The sequence below is a fragment of the Agelaius tricolor genome, unplaced genomic scaffold, assembly GCF_023055355.1.
Source record: "Agelaius tricolor isolate 1412-34295 unplaced genomic scaffold, bAgeTri1.0.p SCAF_10, whole genome shotgun sequence".
Taxonomy (NCBI): Eukaryota; Metazoa; Chordata; class Aves; order Passeriformes; family Icteridae; genus Agelaius; species Agelaius tricolor.
This window is the reverse complement of record NW_027269270.1, coordinates 32,707,501-32,730,000: the sequence shown is the minus strand read 5'-3', so window position 1 is coordinate 32,730,000 and position 22,500 is coordinate 32,707,501. Positions and strand designations below refer to the sequence as shown.

The 22,500-nt window shown below is 41.8% G+C and overlaps 1 protein-coding gene across 1 annotated transcript in view; it reads left to right on the top strand.

Annotated features, from left to right (window-relative positions):
* The window catches only part of ZEB2 (zinc finger E-box binding homeobox 2), a 111,178-nt gene that overhangs the window by 84,937 nt on the left and 3,741 nt on the right, over nucleotides 1-22,500 (top strand). The window contains exons 3-8 of the mRNA XM_071435477.1: nucleotides 435-506; nucleotides 6,540-6,728; nucleotides 7,434-7,648; nucleotides 10,136-10,244; nucleotides 11,112-13,081; nucleotides 15,055-15,235. Coding sequence (XP_071291578.1) covers nucleotides 435-506; nucleotides 6,540-6,728; nucleotides 7,434-7,648; nucleotides 10,136-10,244; nucleotides 11,112-13,081; nucleotides 15,055-15,235 — 2,736 coding nt within the window. The remainder of the gene's footprint in view (nucleotides 1-434; nucleotides 507-6,539; nucleotides 6,729-7,433; nucleotides 7,649-10,135; nucleotides 10,245-11,111; nucleotides 13,082-15,054; nucleotides 15,236-22,500) is intronic.

Below are 22,500 nucleotides of genomic sequence, written 5' to 3'. Positions count from 1 at the left end.
ATAGAGAGGGAGATACAAGAAGTTGTTACATTTTCCTTCTGCATTTGCATTTTCTTCCAGGTATAGATCTCACAGTCTCTGTTAACTGATTATTTCTTTTAATAAGTAGGAAACAAAAAGAAAAAAAAAAAAATCCCTTTTTCTCACCCGACTGCTTATTAGATTTGATATTGGGAAAAGCCCTTGGTTTACTCTGAACAAATAGTTCTGTTTTCCACCGCTCTCTGCCGTGTTTAAAGTAAATAAGTTCTCGTCCCTGCAGCACTGCTGAACTCATTCACTTCCCAGAACAAAGCCATTGTGTAGGGGCCTACAAGAGCCCTTTTCTCTCCTTCCCTGAGCGGGATCTTCCCCGGCACCGCAGCGTGCTCCCCAGCTTTCTGAGCCATCCTCCACCCTGCCTGTGCTAAAAGTGTGCATGCTTTGTTCCACAGAAGAAATGAAGGAAGATTATGACACTATGGGGCCTGAAGCCACAATTCAGACCACTGGAAACAATGGTACAGGTAAGGCCTTGCATGGAGTGAGCATCACTTTTCTTTGGGTTCACGCAGAGCTTGCTGTGCATGAGGAGTGGGAGGGACAAAACAATCTATTTCTTGTTTTCAGTTAAAAAAATTGGAAAATACTGATGCAATTCTGCTGGTTTTTAATTCCCCCCAACTTGATAATGAGAGTGCAGCGACCAATTCACGCAGTGAAGTCCTTGCTACCTCTCCTGTGTCCCACAGCATTTTAGGCCCAGCTCCTTGTAGTGCATCCTTGGGAGATCTTAGTTCTCAGCAGTGTGAGGAGATGTTTTCCCAGGCAGGGTGAACCTTGGATAGTTTAAATTAGCTGGGCCAAGATACAGTGGCCTTTTAATGAGAGGGACTGTGTGAAGAGCTTGATGATGAGGATGGGGTGCACCCTCCTTGGCAGCCCCAGATTTGAGCTGCTTCAGGGACTGAAAACATCTTTTCAGCAAGACACACATAAACCCCTTACATAGATCCATAGACACACACACACTTTAAATGCATATTTATGAGATTATAATGTTTCTGGCTAATCGTTTGTTGGGTTTTTTTTTTTTTCTTCCCACTTTTAGCATCTCTTTCTTTCCACTCTTCTTAGAAATCAATACATTTGGTGGCACAAGAAGTGTGACAGAGATATTTAGCAGGCATCACCTCTGAGCCAGCTCTCTTTTTTTGTGGCAGAGCAAAACAGCAAAAGGTTCCTGTTGCTATTTTCTAATCCAAATGAATTCAGGGATTTACCATGTTCTTTCCAAAGGCCCCACTCTATCCTCAGCACAGCTGAATGCCATACATCACCCAGTGTTTCTTCTGCATTTTGTCACAATTTGGGATGTTGCAGATAGATTTGCACAGCTAAAAGGAAGAGTTTTCTAGTGCAAGTACATTTCTATCCATTTCATTATGAAATTTAGTTCATAGGTAATACTCTCCACAAATATTACTGTAAAAGGTGGTACCAAAATCTCACAAGGATTTTATTACTCACACTTTCCTGATGTTGGTAACACCCACATAAAACCCCAGTGCTCTTATTAAGCACACGAGAAATTTACTTTATCATTCTTGAGGGGGAAAATAATAGGAAAATAAAACCGTATCACTGCTTTCTTCATCCATTAGATTTATTATGCATGAAAGGAGGGTGGCACCGAGGCACAGTTCATCATTACGTATGTACTTAATGATGTTGCTGTGCAGAATTGGCTACATATGTATCTCAAAAGCTTATTTTATTTCCAAGAGGCTGCAATAAAGTGACAAATTGTGCTTAGCACTTGGAGAAACAGAATTTTAAAAGACATCTGATTCAGAAACAAGGTTTGATGGTTATCTGAATTACCATTAGCAGAGCCTTTGAGGTCCCCTATCAGTCCGTGTGATTTCCTTTGCACATAGTTTCCTTGCCATAACAGGCCTTGACTCTTTCATGCTGCAATGTGGTCTGCTTGAAGGGGAAGACTTCGTGTCCTCTTAGTCCCTTCCCTTCCAGTATCTGACGTCCTTGTCTTGCAGCTCATCACTGGCCTCACGAAATCTCTCTGGGGGTGCCATCGAGCCCCTCTGCCAGCCCTGAGTGGGGTCCATGGGGTGTCCTGCCTCTATTGGAACCAGTTTTCCATGGAAAAAAATAAGGGTTACCCCTCCCCAGCTTGATGCCCTGCAAACTCACGGCCCAAGGAGTGCTTTGCATTTAGGTGGTCTGCATTTTTAAAATGCAAGAGCTTCTCTGTGTGGTGCTCCTATCAATTCCTTCCCCAAATGTCCTGTGCAAGTCCTAAGCTCCTCTTTACTCTAGCTAGGATGGAGGCTTGCTCAAATAACCACCACAAGTTGCTCTGAGTGTTAAATTCAAGTCTTTTGTCACTTTTTGAGGTGTTCAGACCTCTTTCAGTGGAGGCTGATGCCTTGTCAGGTTGGGTAATAATGTTTCTTCAGTTGCTGCAATCTCCATAGACTCTTAAGAGCAATGTCAGATTACTCAGGCATAATAAATGCTTTTATAAATTAAATGCTTATGCCAATTTTTTCACCTTGAGAGGGAGATTCCAGGTGACTATGAGTACCTATAATTTCCTTTATTAGGAGTAAAAGCTCCCCTTCACGCCCAGTGAGGTGCCTCAACCATTATTTGACAAGTAAAGGGAAGAAATCAGTCCCTGAGCTGTTGGAGATACTTCCTGGATAGTCTGGGAAGTGTTCAAAGTTTTCTTCTTCAGCCTCAATATAGGCTTTGGGCCTGTCTTGTGTGTTGGGCCTCAGTTTTTCCCTGCAGGTTATAGGGGATCTAATACTGACGTTCAATAAAGGCTGAGACTCAACCCAATGAAAATGTACATCCAACCAGAAAGTTTCTGTAGGTGCATGCAAGATCTGTGGTGCACTTTTAGCATCAAATTCTCTGCAAAATATTATTAGTGGAGAAAGAAAACTAAAAGAAAAGGTCTCCATTATTAAATTATTCTGCTGTTGTCAGAGTAGCCACTTCCTAGAAGTACTTTAAGAGAAATCTTGTTATCCCTACATTAATCAGCTACATTTTTATAATGAGCCATGGAGGCTTCATAGTGTAAAAGCAGAAGTGACATTAGGGTGAAGATTTAGGATTTTGGTCATACTAAATGAATTTGTAAATATTTCTGAGGATTTCTGCAATAGGGACTTGCAAATGTGATGTTTAGCAGAAGAGCTATTTAAAAGGTGAATGAAGAAATTCTTATGGTTTATTTTATTCTACCTTTTATGGTTACTGCAAGTGGGATGTTTGCAGAGAACAGATTAACAAAATCCCTGCAAACAAACAGATAAATTTTCCTGGTTTTGATTAGCAACATCTGACAAAATTCAAATAAAGATCTCTTAACATAATTTAAAGAAGGGAAAGAAAAACTTTCAGGGGGAGGAAAACAGAACCAAAACTTGGCAGGTTGGAGGACAGGCCGTTTTCAGGCTGTAATCTGTGTGTACCAATGGGGGCCTCTCACTTCCTGGCTAATGAAGGCTGTGGTTTTATTAGCTTTGTTTGCGATTAAGGGCAGCTATCACCATCTCGCAGGACGAGTTCCCACACAAAATAACTGGTCTCCCAAGCTCCTTGGACCTCTCTCCCACTTTATCTTGAAAGGTCCTAAATGCCTCCAAAGATAGCTTTCCTTAATGTGTTTTATTTTTATGTGACACAGCCACATCAGCTTTTGGAGCTGAAAATATTTCTGCTCTCCAGGCTCCAATAATTAATTTAAAAAAGGACTTATTTGGTGAGGTCACCCACCATAGATCTCGCAGGAGGGGATGTGCAGTGTGTGTGTAGTGTCAGCCCACAAGGAGTCTGGGAACATGGCTTTCTACATGGAAAATAAATCAGGGCATGGAGGGGGGAAGCAGCTCTTCCACCCAGAAGATGAGAGACAAACTTAATGGTTGTCAGATGGGTCTTTTTAGTACCTCTATGTGAGCTTCCAGCCACGTCTGAATTGTCAGTAATGCTGCTGGTGAGAAACCAGACCCACATGAACATCCTTGACTATTTGTGTTAATCTGCAGCTTTGCAGCACTGGTTGTATTGTTTCAGTGAAGGGTCTATCAGCTTTTCCACTAAATCCCCTTGTTTTTAGGGGTTTATAATGTAGACGTAAACATTTGCTTTAGCTCCTGGATTGCATGTACAGACATAGAAGCTAAATAATCCTGAGAATTAGGAAACCAAGGCTGGTAATATCGCAGCAGTCCTCCACAGCCTGTTGGATCAGCCTCCAGATAGACTTGGGGGCATGAAGGAAGAACCTCATTTTGGTTTGAGTTGGGGATGGAAACTCCTAATATTAGCTCTAGGCCTTGATTGGTAGCTTGAATCCTAATCCTAAAAAATGCAGTTGCAAACTCCAAGTACCCCTTGTTTACCAGGGGGAGAAAAGGGACACATGGGACCATCCCATGGGGTCATCCCATTTCTCCTCTCTGGAGAAAAACTTCCTCTCCTTGCTTCACTTATTGACACATGGCCTAGATTTGGCAAAATTAAACTTGTTTTCCTTGCATCTATTGCTAAGAGAAGAGAAGGAATGGAGTTTGGGTAGTGCTAGGACAGAGGGTAGTCCATCTTGTAACACCTGGAAGATCTAGGCATAACAGGGGAATGACAAGTTAGATTTACAGCCTAAAAAGTAAAGCCTCAGCTCTTTTTTTTTTTCTGATTAAAACAAGAAGTCCTACACTTGCTGTGATGCTTTTGTGCATAAGGTGTACTCAGTAACCGCCATTTTGTTATATTTCTCTCCCAGAACAACATGGAAGTAAAGTACTCTGTCTTCTCCACATTCACACTCCCCTTCTCTAGAAGCTGCTTTATTTTGGTGTTGAAAGGGGAGAATTGTTTCTCATGCTAATAACAAAGGGTAACTGGAGCTGCAGTAGGACCAAGAGGAACTCTGTGGTGGTGAAGCCATTCCCTACAAAACCACTGTGATAGGAACAGAAGTTTCCTTCCAAAACCAGGGTCCCATGCCCTGTGCCATTTGGTCACTGTCACTAAAATACTGCAGAACAGTTGAGAAGCTGCTCAGCTGGTATGAAAAATAGGGCATATTTGTCTCAGCCAGAGGATTTGATTTTATCGGCTAAAGGGATGAGGTTTACAGAGACGGATATCTACTTTTATCGATGACGCCAAGATCAGAGCTTCAAATCAGGCAATGCAGGCTCCCACTTGTGCCCCAGTCAGAGGTCATGGCTCATTTTCACTGCCAGCGTCACTGCCTTGCATTTTCATAGGAAACTGAGGCAAAGCCTTCACCCATTTCTAAACATCAGGGAGCTGGTTAGTCTCTCATTTCCAGTGGTTAAAACCATAAATCCCTTGATTTTCATGTGTTTACTCCATGTTGCTCCCTGGCATCACTGACAGCAGAATTGTGCTGTTTAGTATTTTACTTTTACATGAACTCCAGAATAGTCCATGGTGTTTCCTCATTTTCTTATTTCACCTCAGCAGAAATACATTAAAAATTTAATCAATCATAAGTTGTTCTTTTCATTTATGGTCAGTTAAAAACAAATATCTTTAGTTCCCTGCCACCAACTGTGTCTCTCAAGACTTGTTAATAAACAAAGTAACACAATTTAGAGGAAGAAAATCGTAATCTCCTTTCTTTTCTTTTCTAGTATAATTCTATTATTATTTTTCTATAACATCCCAGAGTTTTAAGGTCTTTCCTGTAAGCAGTGTTCATACTTAGAGGAGAAAAGCACAATTTTAGTAACAGGATGCTTTGTGGCTGAGCATGTATTATGTTTCATGGACATTGCATGGATAATAAAAAATTGAGGTTACATTTAAAGAAAAGAAAGAAAACTCTTGTATGGACTGTCAAAGTGGTTTTGGGCTTGGTGACCCTGTAATGTTCTAAACCATGTGGGTCTATTGCAGAAATCATGAAACGATAAGTTTTTAAAACAACCCATTCTCTCATTATAAGTTAATTTTCAGGGAGGAAAAAAAAACCGGGAAGATGTGAGCAACTTTCTTCTTGTGCCTGACAAAGAGCAGCCTGAGGAAAGACCTGTCTCAGAAAAGTTTGGTCTTTTACTACCTTGTCATGTCCCACGTGGGGACTGTCTCGGGGTCTGTGGGATCCAGGGGCAGCTGAGCTCAGTCCTGTAGGTCGAGCTGTGCTCATGCCAAAAGCTGTGGGACCCCCAGGAGCCCCGTGAAGGTTGTTCAGGTTCCAGCAATGAAAGATTACCTGCATTACCCAAGCCTCATAAACGTCTCCTGCTGCCCTGTAGACCCCCGTGTTCTTGTTAATTTAACTGCCTGCCCTTACTTCCATCCACACTGGTGGAAAGCCCACATTAATTTTATTGGGAGCTGGAGCAAGGCTGGTGGGAGCAAGGATCCAGCTGCAGCCCAAGCCTTGTAGCTCCAGTACATCTGCTCAACCTCTAACAATGCTGACCAGCCCAGGCTCTCTGGGACGATGCACTCAACCATCCTTTCTTTTTCCCCCTCTCTTATTTTAGTGAAGAACGCAAATTGCACGTCGGACTTTGAGGAATATTTTGCCAAAAGGAAACTGGAGGAAGGAGATGGGCATGCAGTCAGCATAGCAGAGTACCTGCAGCGCAGCGACACAGCCATTATTTACCCTGAAGCCCCTGAGGAACTGTCTCGCCTTGGCACTCCAGAGGCCAATGGGCAAGAAGAAAATGGTGAGGCTGTAATTCATTTTTAGCCAGTATCCTGACCTCGTGCAGCTGTTGCAATTATAAATGCACTACATGCCTGGGTGTTTACCTTAAAAATTGAAGAACAGCTGCAGCGGCATGGAATTTCATGAGCAAAGATTGGGGCTGTAATTTCAGTGTATTGTGATTTTTTAGTCAGCACATTTGTATTATTTGGTGGGTGAACTGAAGAGCTGAATTTAAACAGGAGAAAGGCTGCTGCTCTACTTGGGAGTTTGGGAAGTTTTAATAGAGTTTTAATGCAACAAAAGACAGAGTAGCCAGCCTATTGCTCTCCAATGCCTTGATAAATAATTGGAGAAGAGTCAGTAGGAAGGATTCGGTCAATGGCATAAGTAACATAATGAGCTGGGGCTGGAATGCAAATTGCCAATTGATCAGGAAAAGTATTTCTTAGTTTTCAAGCCAGCCAGGTCTGCGGGAGGAGTGATGCCCATAATTAATTTCCCGGCGGGGTCCAGCGCGGGCCCTGCGAGTCTGCCGTGGGCGTGCGCGGGTGCCGGTGCCTCCCGCCGCCGGGTGGAAGCGCCGTCCCTCCCTCCCGGGCAGCAGATTGCGGCGATTCCTCTCATACCATCCCGGGCAATCAGCCCATGAGCTGCCATTGATTTGCTGACCTTTTGGCCTGCCTCTCTCTTCCCCCCCCCTCTTCCCCATGCCGGGGTGCAGACCTGCCACCTGGAACTCCAGATGCCTTCGCCCAACTGCTGACCTGCCCCTACTGCGACCGGGGCTACAAGCGCCTGACGTCCCTCAAGGAGCACATCAAGTACCGCCACGAGAAGAACGAGGAGAACTTCTCATGCCCTCTCTGTAACTACACGTTTGCCTACCGCACCCAGCTCGAGCGGCATATGGTGACACACAAGCCAGGGACAGATCAGGTGGGGGGCTGGTTTTAAGTGATTTCTTTCTGTAATAACCCCTTAGAGAAACGATATTGCTTTGATTGGCAATCATTATTAATTTTTCATGGCATTTTGAAGATGCAGATCTTTTAATGGTAATAGCTTTAATTGAGGTCTAAATGATTTTTTGATGGTCTCTTCTAATATGATTTAATAGTCTTATGTTCACGATCGAATGAGTGTGTTAATTTCTAATTTAGAAATTTTATTTGCACTTTAACTTGACTTTAGTTTCGTTTTTATGTTCCTCAAAAAGTGAATGAAAGTGTAGCATTTTAATTATACATTATTAAACATCTCAGCAATTTTAATTCCATTTTTCACCTAGTTTTACTTTGCAGTGTTGCAAATAGGAGCTCCAAGACATACTAAAAGATCCACTAATATTTTTTCATTACTTTTTGAGTAACCTTTTCAATCACATGAAATTATGCGTATTTTGTATAATCGTTTGTTAGACATAATTACACATTTTGAGAAGAACCCTTCCGACAGTACATATAGGCTATCATTTGTGATTGTGCCACTAGAATTGGGCATTGCTCTCATTTGTATAGCCTGGCAGCGTATCTGCAATAAATCAAAGCCGTTTTTTCCTCGATGGGGTACATGTAATATTATATCAGTGCCACATTTAAGGAAATGCTGGTGTCTCAAACAGGTGACTGAGCTTCCCTAGTGGTCCTAGATGGGCTGGCGATAGACCTGTGCCACAAAATTCTTTACACACCAGCGGAAAAACTGCTCCTAGCTGGAGAATTACTCCTAAAAACTCATCTTAAGCAGGGCTGTAATGGAAACTCAAATGGTGTGGTTAAAAGTTGAATAAATAGATGTGTGCATTGTGTCAAATTATAAAGGTTTTATGCTGTATTTATTTTTCTTAAAAACCTGAAAATCACAATCTGCTGGATTTCTCTTGGTAGGTTTCTCTCAGCAGAAGGTAAATTCAGTTAGGCAAACACACATCTTCCTAATCACACGATTTTTGCAATTAGCATTTTTAAGAGAACCGTATCTTTTGCTTGATCTTAAATCAATATAAATGACTCCAGAGCGCTTTCTCCTTTCTTTCCTTCCCATGGCTTCTCCAGTAGACAAACACATTTTCCCATGTATATTTTTCCTAACCTGATCCACTGTAAGGTTCTTCCTTTTGCCTCGTATCATTAAAAACGCTAGGGGAGGGAACAAAACCCGCCTGGATATTTATCCAACGTAACTGCCTGAAATTTCACATGCAAGAGCGTGCTGGTACTGGCGCATTATGAATGGTAGCTTTGGTGTTGAAAAGTCCCCTCATTTGCTCATGGCATTTACAATTAGTAAATTAAAATGATTGTATCATATTAACAGTGGCACAACTAAAGTTTATAGTAGTCCTCGGAGGGCGATGGGGGGAGACAAAACAGCTGTTGCTGTTTGTTTATGCAACTCAGCAACATATGAGCGCGGGTCCCTCAATGGCGCGCGGCGGGCTGGGCTCTGCTTGATCTTTGAAGGTTGCTGCTGTTTGAACAAACCTCCCTGTGTCCCATGTAACACCATCTGTCTCGCCAGGAATGTGGGAAGAGGCAGCACACCCTCGCAGTTGTCATACCGTTTCGGCGCTGCCTTTTTTTTTTTTTTTCCTTCCTTTTTTTTCCCCCCATTTTCCCCCTCCCTGCTCCTGCAAAAGGCTTTTGTGTCGTGGTTGCCTGCAAAAGGCTGACCTCCTACCCTGAGCATCCAGAGTGGCTACATGATTATCAAGATAATAATTATTTTTTAATTAATTTTTTTTTTTCTCGCCAAATTCAAAGTCATGGGGCTTTCCTTGCTTGTACCAAAAAGGTCAGCTTCCTTTGATTATATCTTTACACCTCTTTTAACTTTCAACTTTCCCTCACCCCTCAGAAGAGCATCAGGGAAAAACATGGCACGAAAGGTAGCTCAAGTCTTTCCTGCTGCTCTGTGATTTTAAAAAACATTTTCAGCAGCAGCTTATGCTGAAGATGCAGTCTCTCCTTCTTGATAATGAATTAAATCTTACACAAAATGCCACTAACGACAGTGTTTCTTTCCTCCACATGCAGTAAACCGAATTTTTAAACAAGCTGAGTCCCACATGTTCAGAATCTGCTAGGAATATTAAGAGCCACAAATCTTCTTATAAAACTGTTTCTCTCATCGTGAGATACCTTAAAGCAAGACATTTCTGATGAGAGACTTAGGAAATAATTCTAAAGCAAATATCGAATGCTCATGTGAAAGTACTTTCTCATTTGTTTCGGTTTACTGCCAACATTTTGATTTTTATTGCAACGCTGATGAGACAAATAAATGTACATGCAGACCTTTTGGTCCGCTTGACGAATTCAGAGTCACATTAATTTAATTTTTGTTTTTTGAGCTTGAAATTCATGGTTTCTCTTGCATAAAATTCATGTTGGTATCTCTTTTGTTTTCTTCTTTTCCTCCCAGCACCAAATGCTGACCCAAGGAGCAGGCAATCGCAAGTTCAAATGCACTGAGTGTGGCAAGGCCTTCAAATATAAACACCATCTGAAGGAACACCTGCGAATTCACAGTGGTGAGTAGAGGAGGTGCTGGTGTGCTCATTTGCATTTTGTTTAATTAGCTGAGTTTTAAAGACTGCTTAAAATTTACACAGTTCTGCTTCTGGCTTCTTGGAGCTACCAAGGTATTTCATAAGTGATATCTGAGTCATCCTCATTTATCATGCTGTTAATACCACGGTCTTACTAAAAGATTTGGAAATAGTGAAGCTTCCTGCAAATAATATAGATTGTTTGGCAGTTTGCGTTCAGAAGCGTTCATTCATCGCTGTGCAGCAGGAGCCTGAAGAGTCCATTATATTTTTCCAAAATAAAAAGTCCCCCTGAGTGAAATACAACTCATATTCTCAGATAACAAGAAACTGCCAAGCCTCTCAGATTGAATGACTTGGGCATTTTGGCTCTCCTACTTGATGCAGAATTCAGCACACAAAATGTCACCAGGCTCAGCACAGGCACAAACTTACGTGGAGGTTCTAACATCAGGACTCAGTTTCTCATATGGGTCCTCACATCCGGTGAAAATTCCATTCTGAGGGAGAAAAAAATAAAAAAGAAACAGATCAAATTTGAACAGTCTAAATTTGATTTGACTGTCTCTCCTACAGGGTGCTTACCTGTGATTTGCCTTGGTCAGTCTGGAGGCAATCTCACACTTTGATGGCTTTTGCCACTTGGAGACCCTGGGTCCAAACTGACCTCAAAACCTGTAGAAAGAGGAGGGTAAAGCAGTGGTGGTGTGTGGCCATGTTCAGAGAATTAATATTTCCTTCACTATTAATCACTGGATACACAGGCGATCAGTCAGATACCAAATGCAACCTCTTGCAATTATAGCAAAAAGAATGATAATTAACATTTGGTTTTAATTATCATTTTAGGTGAAAAACCATATGAGTGTCCAAACTGCAAGAAGCGTTTCTCCCATTCTGGCTCCTACAGTTCGCACATCAGCAGCAAGAAGTGTATTGGTTTGATCTCTGTAAATGGCAGAATGAGAAACAATATCAAGACGGGTTCTTCTCCTAATTCTGTATCTTCCTCTCCTACTAATTCAGCCATCACACAGCTGAGAAACAAGCTGGAGAATGGCAAACCACTTAGTATGTCTGAGCAAACAGGCCTACTGAAAATTAAAACAGAACCACTAGATTTCAATGAGTACAAGGTTCTTATGGCCTCACATGGGTTTAGTGCAACTAGTCCTTTTATGAATGGTGGACTTGGAGCAACCAGCCCCTTAGGAGTTCACGCGTCTGCTCAAAGTCCAATGCAGCACTTAGGTGTAGGGATGGAAGCACCATTGCTCGGGTTTCCTGCAGTAGGCAGCAATTTAAGCGAGGTGCAGAAGGTCCTACAGATTGTGGACAACACGGTTTCCAGGCAGAAAATGGACTGCAAGGCTGAAGAGATCTCCAAGTTGAAGGTTTACCACATGAAGGATTCATGCTCTCAAGCCGAGGAACAAGGAGTTACCTCCCCCAATATTCCCCCCGTGGGTCTTCCAGTAGTAAGTCATAATGGTGCCACTAAAAGTATTATTGACTATACATTAGAGAAAGTCAATGAAGCCAAAGCTTGCCTCCAGAGCTTGACCACAGACTCGAGGAGGCAGCTCAATAACATTAAAAAAGAGAAGCTGCGAACCCTAATAGACCTGGTAACTGAAGACAAGATGATAGAGAACCACAACGTATCCACTCCATTTTCATGCCAGTTCTGTAAAGAAAGCTTTCCTGGTCCCATTCCGTTGCATCAGCATGAGCGTTACCTGTGTAAAATGAACGAAGAAATCAAGGCAGTCCTTCAGCCTCATGAGAACATGGTTCCCAACAAACCTGGAGTGTTTGATAAGCAAGCCCTCTTGCTGTCATCAGTACTTTCTGAGAAAGGAATGACTAGCCCTATCAACCCATACAAGGACCACATGTCTGTACTTAAAGCATATTATGCTATGAATATGGAGCCCAACTCTGATGAACTACTGAAAATTTCCATTGCTGTTGGCCTTCCTCAGGAATTTGTGAAGGAATGGTTTGAACAAAGAAAAGTCTACCAGTATTCAAGTTCCAGGTCACCATCACTGGAAAGGGCCAGTGCCAAGGTGGCGCTGGCTGCCACCAACAACACTCCCACTAAAGACTCTTTGTCAGCCAGATCTCCAATAAAGCCTGTGGACTCTATAACTTCACCATCTATAGCTGAACTCCATAACAGTGTTACTAATTGTGATACTCCTCTCAGGCTAACAAAACCTCCTCATTTTACCAATATTAAGCCAGTTGATAAATTGGACCACTCTAGGAGCAATACTCCTTCTCCTTTAAATCTTTCTTCCACATCTTCTAAAAACTCCCACAGTAGTTCTTACACTCCAAACAGTTTCTCTTCTGAGGAGCTTCAGGCTGAGCCATTGGACTTGTCTTTACCAAAACAAATGAAGGAACCCAAAAGTATTATAGCCACAAAGAACAAAACAAAAGCTAATAGTGTAAGTTTAGAACACAACAGTGTTTCTTCATCATCTGAAAACTCAGATGAGCCGCTGAACTTGACTTTTATCAAGAAGGAGTTTTCTAATTCAAATAATCTGGATAAAAGCACTAACCCAGTATTTGGTATGAACCCATTTAGTGCCAAACCTTTATACACAACACTTCCACCACAGAGCGCATTTCCCCCAGCCACTTTTATGCCACCAGTCCAGACCAGTATTCCTGGGCTGCGACCATACCCAGGACTAGATCAGATGAGCTTCCTACCACATATGGCCTATACCTACCCAACTGGAGCAGCTACTTTTGCCGATATGCAGCAAAGGAGAAAGTACCAGCGGAAACAAGGATTTCAGGTAAATAGTTTCAACTGTTTTCCACTTTGAAAGGCTAGAATTTAGCGTTTTGCGATGTGTTCTCTTAGAGAAGAAAAAGCCCAAAGCTATAATCAACATTTCCAACAAAATTAGCAGAGTTTATTTAAGTCTGAACTTGGAAAGACGTGGTGGAATAGGAAAATAAACTGCAGTTAACTTAAGAGTATCTCTACTTGGATTCAGGAGCAGTACCAATTACTTTGAACAGGCATAATGATCTTTGTTCTGTTAAGAGTTCAGCCTTTTCTTATTAGATTTGTATAGCAATATAATAATAATATTGATAATGTCCATAAAAAGTTGTATCCTAGAGAAAAAAAAGAAGGAAACTTTGTAGGGAAATTTATCTCTCCAAGGCATAACTACATTTCATCACAGAGAAAGGGAGCAGTGGGAGACCCCTTTGGAGTCACTTCCACACTCGGGCACAAAGTTGAATGCCTCTAAGCAGATGTCCATAGACCCTCATAGACACTGTAAACCATTGAAAGAGATTCCTTCCCAATATTTTTGGGGGATTTCTCATCCACTATTGATGAGAAAGTTGTCCTCTTCTCATGAATGTCTGGGGGATGAGAAACATTGACCCATAGCTCCTTCCTTTGGGCCACCTACTAGTCTTCCCAGACTCTTAGTCCTCTAATCCTGCCAGTCATCTGGAACAGCTTTGAAAAAACCCCAGAGATTAAATTATATTATTTGGAGAGGTAGCAGCCAGGGCCCTTAATCACAGACAAAGTCTTTCCCTGGACACGTAATCTGGGTCAGCACTTCTTCGTCCCCAGGTACAACCCATAATTCTTCTCCAGAGTCAACATAGGTGTAGCAAATGATTTTGTCTCTTGCATGCCTGCAGTGAAGAGCAGCTCCACAGAATCTTGTACTTTTATAGCCTTTTGCTGGGCATTCAGCTATAATGAACAGAGTTTAGTTAAATGAGATTAACTGATTATAGATTAATAATTTTTTCTTACATTTGCGCCTGTTCCCCCATGTCCTATTACCGTCCATTAGTAATTTTACTGACTAGTAAATGTTTTATAGTTTCAAATGTGAAAATCAGGTATGGTTTTACATTACAGACTGTAATCCCTCTTTGCACAATAGGAGCATAAATAGCACTGCACCTCCATAACAGCTGTTCCACTATTCCAATTTACAGTACATCTGCCCTCTTTGTAAATGTATTTAAGCCTATTTAATCTTCTCTAATATTAATTAGTGCAAACCTAGTCTAAGAAAACTGAACTGTGTGATAGTAAATGGAAATGTATGTTATCATGCAAGTTTGCACTCTCTTTGGATCGAGACAAAATAAATATCAAAAAATTTAATAATTTACTGATCCACATTCATTATTGCTTAATGCTGAAGGCTGTTTTAACATAGATAGAACATTGATAAAAAGTGTTATTAATATTCCCTATTTCAAATTACAAAATTAAATATAAAAATATAGCTTGAGGCCTTTAGTCGGGAGACATACATTTAAATGGATTGCATAATAATAACATTTGTACCTAAATATAAAATTCAATTAAAACCTTTCTACAGATACAGAATACACCCAAGTTTTGGAATTTTGAAAGGAATGATCCCTTGGCTGTTGCTTATATTTACCTCTGTAAAATAATACAATACCTTTTGATGGCCACGAAGAGCCTTCCCATCACACTTTCTTGGAAATATTTAGTGCTGATGTGGTAAATTTAGTGCTGCTGTTGGTTTGTGCAAACCACATTGCTGCAGAGTGCTCAAAGACAGAAAGTTGGTTTGAGGCACAGAAGTAGAAGGCTCCTCATTATTTCCATACTTTCCACCAGCTGTAGTTTCATTATTCATATTCCTAAGCTAAGAGGGACCACCAAGGAATGATTGTAACTTCCCTGGGGTGGTTGGTAGGCAGGATTGGTGGTGGGAGCAGCTTTTGCTGACGAGTGGTTCCCTCACAGGGAGAATTGCTTGATGGAACCCCAGACTACATGTCCGGCCTCGACGACATGACAGACTCCGACTCCTGTCTGTCCCGAAAGAAGATCAAGAAGACAGAAAGTGGCATGTACGCGTGTGACTTATGTGACAAGACATTCCAGAAGAGCAGTTCCCTGCTGCGACACAAATACGAGCACACAGGTAGGGCACACCAAGGGCAGGGTTGAGGGTCGTGCTTTGTTCTTCACTGTCTTTCATGAGTACATTTGTGCAGGTGCTGAGGCTTTCAAAAAATTCTTTTTCTCTGTTCTGGCTTATTTTTTAAATTTTTCTTGATAGTTATTGCATGGTTAAGGACAGTTAGGTGTGATAGGGTAAGTGTTGGTAGGTGCTGTGGCAATCATCGTCTCCCAGGCCAAGCCCTCTATCAAAATGATCCCAGCACTCAGAAACAATTGCAACTTAGTCAACACAAAGTCTGGCATGGGAAGAAAGAGTGACAGTGTATTTCTTGTTTCTTAGACACTATCTGACCCTGCTCCATTTAATCCAATAGGAAAAGGGCCACTGACGTTAGCAGCATGAGAGCTGGCTCTGGCCAAGTTATCTGAAAGTCAACAGCTCAGGGGGTTTCCTCTCGCAGTGATTTTGCACACCAGCAGCATAAGCAGGTTGCAGTTCACTTTTTCACTTCCCAGTTAATTCCCAGGGAAGGTTCCCTTCTTTCCTGAGTAGGAAGTGATTTTTGTCTAGTTCAAGGAAGCTTGCCAAAGCTCACCACGCACTGTCAGCTTAAAAAATACTTTGGTTTGAAAAAGACCTTCTATCACACCTATGCTGGTTTTGGTTCCTCTTACAAACAGTGCTCCCTTCCCACTGTCAGCCAGGACAGAGCTCTCTGAGGGCCACACATTGGCTCAGCATGTTTCAGTTAGGGGAAAATGGGACCGGAGCTTCCCAAATAATAGAGATATCAAGTTATGTTGGACAAAGGGAATGTGAATTATCATCTGAATTATTGTGCAGCAGGACATAAACCAAACTCCAACTTCCTAGAGTTAGAAAAAGTTTACTCAGGAGGAAACTTGCCTTAACTTTGAAAGCTGAGTCCCGCTTCAGGAAATGAAGCAAGTCACATCATCCTTCAATCTCACCATGTGAGGGTAAAAACCTTATACCTCTCTATTACTACATCTTCCAGGCCCCACATAACCCTTTGGCTTTTCACAGATGAAAAATTTACAATTCAGAAGTGGACGGTGCTTTTAAAACCAAATCCTTTACTTTGTTATTTTTCCTTCTTACACTTTTCTTCCAAATTTTAAGCTAATCCCACAACGGAAAATACAAAAGGAAGTTAAAATACACATGGGATTAGGAAAGAAAATTAAAAGCAACATTTTAGACTAGATCAGCCAGTTCATTGGCAGAATGTGCTTGCCACTACATAATTCAGATCAAATTGTTTATTCAGTAGAAGAAGCTTTGAAGGCTTTACGTCCCTGCACCTTTCCTCTCCTGAATGATTTTATTACAGCCATCTGCAAACATTATGGTTTACTACACTACTACTGTAAAGCTCTTATGTTAGAACTGGCCTTCATATATATCGGGATCTGGACATATGGTTGAATCCCATAAAGTTGGTAGTCCATAAGGTCGACAGACATATGGTTGAAAGGCTGAAAATTTGACAAGCTGAAATGTGTGCAATCACCTTGATTTGCAAAATAAACTGCATTTGTAATAGCAAAAATATGTTATGGTCTTGAAGTAGCATGGGAACCTACTGCCTAGAAAAATGCCACACAGCTGCAACGTGGGGACTCCTCTCCTGCCTCTTTCCTTTGTCCCTTTTTGCTTCTCAGCTTCACGTCCGTCAATTTTATGGGACTCAGCCTTATGATCCAGAACATGTATAGGGTGTCAGATTTAATATGCAAGAACTACAGCACATCATCAGGCTGGAGCCTGGCATTTAGGGACAGGAAGGATGGTCTTGTGGCAGAGGCACAGGCAGTGAGAGCATTGCACTCTCCCCTGCCTCACCACAGACTTCCTCAGTGAATTGCAGCAAATTGCTTCATCTTTCTCTCACCTTCGCCCATCTTTGAAACGTGGGGAAATGATACCAGCCTGCCTCCCTGGGGCGTTGCAAATATTAATTCATGATATCCTGTGATGGAGCTCACTGGATAAAGAGGGAAGTACTATTATCAGGGAAGTGTTTGGTTTTATGGAGCCTCAGTGCATCATGGCAGTGTTTGAGTGGGTGGGAGCTCTGAAGGGCTTGGCTGGACCAGCCCCAATACCTCATGCACAGCCTTCAGGAGGCACACTGCACTGGCACTCTGGCTGATGGCTCAGGTGCCCCTTAAGTGAATTTCAAATTAATTTGATAGTTTCAGGCAGAGTTTGTAATTGCACTAATAACACAGGTGTGAAACTGCAGTCCATGTTCAGTGGAAGGAACTGAATTGAAAGTAACCCTCTTCTGCCTTTGGGGTCATTCTAAGAACAGGCCCAGGTTTTTCAACCAACTTTTTGAAACCTGAAAAAGAGAAAAAAAGTCTTTTTTTCTGAGGGTGTTGCTGTTTTCTGAGCAGCTGATCATGACCTGTTGTAGCTTCATTAAAAACTTGTTTTAGGAGGAATTGGAATGTTTTCTGTCTTTCCTGGAGAAGCACATTGTTTGTAACAATCTCCTTTTTTCCGTGTAAAAAGAATATATGTGTTTTATTAGAACTTTGGGACAATCAGATTTTTATTTGTCACCCCTTCTCAAGGTGAGACACCCCTTCTCTGTGTATCTATTGCAGCTAGTGATAGAACAAGAGTTAAAAGAGTCAGACAGAAACCCCTAAAAATTTATCACAGAGAAATCATTTGAAGCAAAACATTGACAGGTGAAATTACATAAGCTGTCTGAATCATTGTTTATTGTTAATCAAGTGTTGTAAAGGAGAAAACAGGAATGTTTAGGTGTTGCAGTGGAGCTGAGTTTCTGTGCCAGGGCAAGAAGAATAGGATTTGGCCAGTTCTTTTTGTCAACCCAAGAACTTTTGGTGGGACCATGCAGCCAGTCGTAGGACAAAGAGCTTTCTGATTACCTCTGTACACCATGCCTGCCACAGCTGGAGCACAGTAGAAAAAGGGCCACAAATTTCACAATCCATAGTTTTTAATTTGTGCAGTATTGGTGGTATTCTGTAATAGCTTTCAGCTTCATGGGGAGAAGGAAAATTTCTTGTGTTACTGCAATGAGTGAATTACATTGGTTCTGGCTCATCTGAAATTTAGTGTAGAGGCCACTGTTTGTTGCAGAACCAAATTCTGACAATTTAATTTTGAGATGCCGTTGAATATTGAGAGAAGTTATGTGTCCCTCTTAGAGTTTGAGTTTCACAAGGTCCTGTTTGCCTAAAGCCAGGGGATGCAGCGCTGTAATTAGGGTGCAGAGCATGGCAGGTAGCACAGGCATCCAGTGCTCACATGCTTTTCCTGTGGAATCTTACAGACTCATCCTAATTTGGACAGGCTGAAATTAGTTGAGCCAATATGGGATGTGTCTAATCTCAGATTTTTCCAAGCTGCTTAGCACAAGGTTCAAGACACTTTCCTTATGAAAGGTGAAGAAGGTGGCTGCCTTCACGGCAAAGCATGGGCGCTTTGGCGCGCAAAAAATTCTTGGTGCTTCTGATAAGGAGGGAAACCAGGAGTGGGTGAGTGAGCAGGAGAGCAAACAGAAAAATGGAGCATCTAGAAATACAGAAATATCCTGGCTCCTGGTCCAGTGATGGAGGAGTAAGGTGAAGGTTAATGTTTGTTCTGCCCTCGTCAACGCCCGTGTCTGCCACACACCAGCTTTGTTGTAGCTTCACAGGGGAACTCTCAGCGTGCCTGCTCTGCAACAAAAGCTGGAAACAGTTTTTCAGAATCCTACCTAGAAATTTAAAATCCTTTCATTGTTGTTCTATATTACATCATATTCTATTTTATTACTTGTGTGGGCTGTCGAGGGCCTCATAGCTGTGCTAGGGCTTTCATCCTTTCCTTTTCCACTGTATATTTTATTAAGACCTCTTTTTTATTTTTGTAGCTTTCATGCTGATGCAAGCACTAGTTTTATTTCCAGATTGATTCTGTAAACTAAATATTGTTCTTGAGCCTGGTAGCAAATCAGCTCTCTCTGGCTAGTATTTTGAATTCCCAGCTTGGGAGTTTTCTTTATTTAGAGCTTGATTCATAAAAAATTTACATGCTATTTAAAGGTTATTTTTTCTTGCTTTACTTTGATACAAGTTTAGAATTCCCCATTTTACACTCAAATAAAGGAAAAAAAAGGGATATATTCTATGTTTGTGTCTGCAGACAAGGTCTCCTATTGAAAAAGAAACAGGTGCAGCTTGGGCAATTATATATAAATTGCATTTATCTTGCACCTTTGACCGCCTTGCTATGCTCTGGCCACTAATCCATCTCCATTGGGACTACATCTAACATCCAAACCCCCGAGGAGCTTCAAAAGAACTGCCTTAAAAAAACAATAAAAAACACACTGTCACAAAAATGTTTCCTTCTTTCCTCTGAAGAGTGGGATTTCTGTTTGGCCCCCTCCCATGGAAAAGAGACCCACTTGCCTTAGGCAAAGGATGGGTGATATTTAGTCTGGGACCAGTGACAGCTTGTGATCTGATGTCTTGTGACTTTTATACCACTGCAAATGGGAAATGCACAGCTTTTCAGTCAAAGACTTTTAGCCCAGGAAGATTGAGATACTTATTATCAGAGATTTTTTTGCTGTTGTTGTCTTGTTTTAACAGAAATGCAATTTTAGAGACTTTGCAAACAGATTAGTTACAACTTCCCCTCTGTAGATTGAGTGTGGGCCCCCACAGGAACCCGGGTTTTGCAATGAAGCAAAAAAGGCCGAAACATTTTCTCTAGACATTTGATAAAGATTTATAATTTAATTTCATTGCAAAATGTGGCATCTACATCACTCATCCATCTGATGAAACACGAGTGTTTTGTGAGCCCTCCTGTGAGCTTCCTTGGGTGCGTCTCTCCTAGATCCATCCTCCATGGATGACACAGGGGATCTTGGATGGGACTGGACACAACCTGTGGAGTGGGATGTCAAATCTGCTTCCTTTTGACTTATCTCTGCTCCAATGATGTTAAGAATTTTGTGACACTGCATGACAGTGCTGTAGGACAAGGTGATGGCTTCAAAATGAAGAGTGGGTTTAGATAGTAGGATTTTAGATATTATGGAGATATTATTAGATATTACAAAGCAAGTCTTCACTGTGAGGGTGGTGAGGCTCTGGCCAGGTTGGATGGGGCTTGGAGCAACCTGTCCATGGCAGGAGGTGGAATGAGATGAGCTTTAAGGCTCCTTCCAACCCAAACCAGCTGGGGATCCTATGGTTTCCTGAAGTTGTAGGTCCTCCTCATCCACCTACAATTGCAGACTTACTCCCATCCCCAGTGTAAAATACCTTAGCCCAGTTTTGTTTTATGACCTACTAACACATTGTAGGGATTAAACACTCATTTTAAATGGCTGCAATACTGGGTTTTGCACATGAGGGGAAGAAAATAATTCTGCAAATGTTCGGAAACCTGATACATTTAAAAACATATTTCAATTAGTGTTGTAACAGCTGCACACTGAGCACTGCAAAGGTATGTTATGTGGTGTCTGAACAAAGAACTTTGCCCAAGCTGTCAGGTTCCCTCAGATCAAAACTGAGGCCTTGATATGGCCTTGTGGTAGACTAAATAGCTCTAGCATTGCCTTTTTAGTGCTAACATAAATTAATATGAAAATATGAAGTATTTTCATCTGTTCATTTCTAAATTAATTTATAAAATATGGATGATTCCCTGCCAGGCTACATCTGTGTGTGGCACGAGTGCCACGTGCAAGGGATGAGCAAAGCAGGCAAAGACTGAAGGACAAGCACATCACCCAGGCTTTGGAAGGGTGGGTGGAGGCAAGTCTGGATGAGAGCAGTGGAGGTGGCTGACTTCTGTTTGAGGAAAGGAAAAGTGCTGGGAGCTGGATGGAGCACAGCTGTGGGGTGAGAATCATGGATAGAATGGTTTGGGTTGGAAGGGATCACTAAAAGTCATCCAGTCCAGACCAGGGAAACCTTCAACTAGGGCAGGTTGCTCAGGGTTCCATCCAATCTGACCTCAAATTTTTCCCAGTCTGGGACAGAGAAGGGTGTAGTGGGGATCAGATGCAGTGTGCCATAAAAAATATTAGGGAATTTGAAGTAATGGAGAAGTGATGGTGGAGAAGTGATGGTGGAGAAGTGGAACAAGATAAGGGTTGGGCTTGTTGATGTTAGGGAAAAGTAAGTCAGAGGGAGGGACTGAGATAATGTGGGCAGTTCAGTGAGGAGGACACTAAAACGGTGCTGAGGAAAAGCAGAAGGTCTGCAAGGAGCAAAAAAAAGAAACAAAATTAGCAATTATTGAGCTATCAGCAAGGGGACATCAATGTGCTGCTCTGAGGGTAATCAGCAGGACAAGTGGGTCAGGGCAGAGGTTCATCCCTCTGGGTGTTGGTAGTGCTGGGAAAGCTCCCACCTCACCCTTGAGGGTTTTCCACTGGCAGTGCTGGGGTTTGAGAGCGCTTAGGCTGAGAGTGCTTTGGGATTTTAAGCTAATTTGAGTAAGTGACTTGATCGTGCTTAAATCTCCTGAGCTAAGACTCTGGGATTTCCCCTTCGTGGCTAAACTTGTGCCCTGAATCGCAGGTAGCTGACTCCAGCTCTGGATTTGGTGCACCCCTAGGTCAAGGCTGGAGGTTCAAAGCCAAAATACATTTACAGCTCAAAGCCCAGAGTTTTCTTTGAGTTTGACTTTAAACCAACAGGTTAAATTGGCAGAAATGCAGATTTAGGAAACAGTTCACACAAGTAATACTGCTATAATTCAATTTATCAAGTTTGAATTTTCAATTTTACTATAAAGGGAAATAAAGGAAAAAAAGAAACCTTGTATGCGTGCAGACCTAGGAAAATCTCTTACAAAGAAATGCAGTCTGAACCCTAATTTCCAGGCATCTACTAGTTTCCCTGTCACTTGGGTTACTTTAGCTGTGGTTTCTCCTGTATTTTCCTTGCTGCCAGATCTCCCCTTCCTTTCATAACACAATTTTGGCTTCCTTGAGGATTCGTTAATCACACCTTATTAAATGTGAACTTTCACAGTGGGATTTGAAGGTAGCTGTGACTGGATAGAAAAAAAAAAGAAATAGCATAGTCCTTGGTATTCATTCTTAACAACTTTGCTATGAAAGTGGAGTTTTTTCTGTGCCTGACTTTCCGTGCTCTCATGTACCAGGGAAAAAAATCAGATCAGGTTCATAAAAGAGCAGATTGAGTTTTCCTGGAAGCTGGGATCCTTCAGTGATCTAAAAGCATTTATATTTTTTCCTGCTGGGTTTC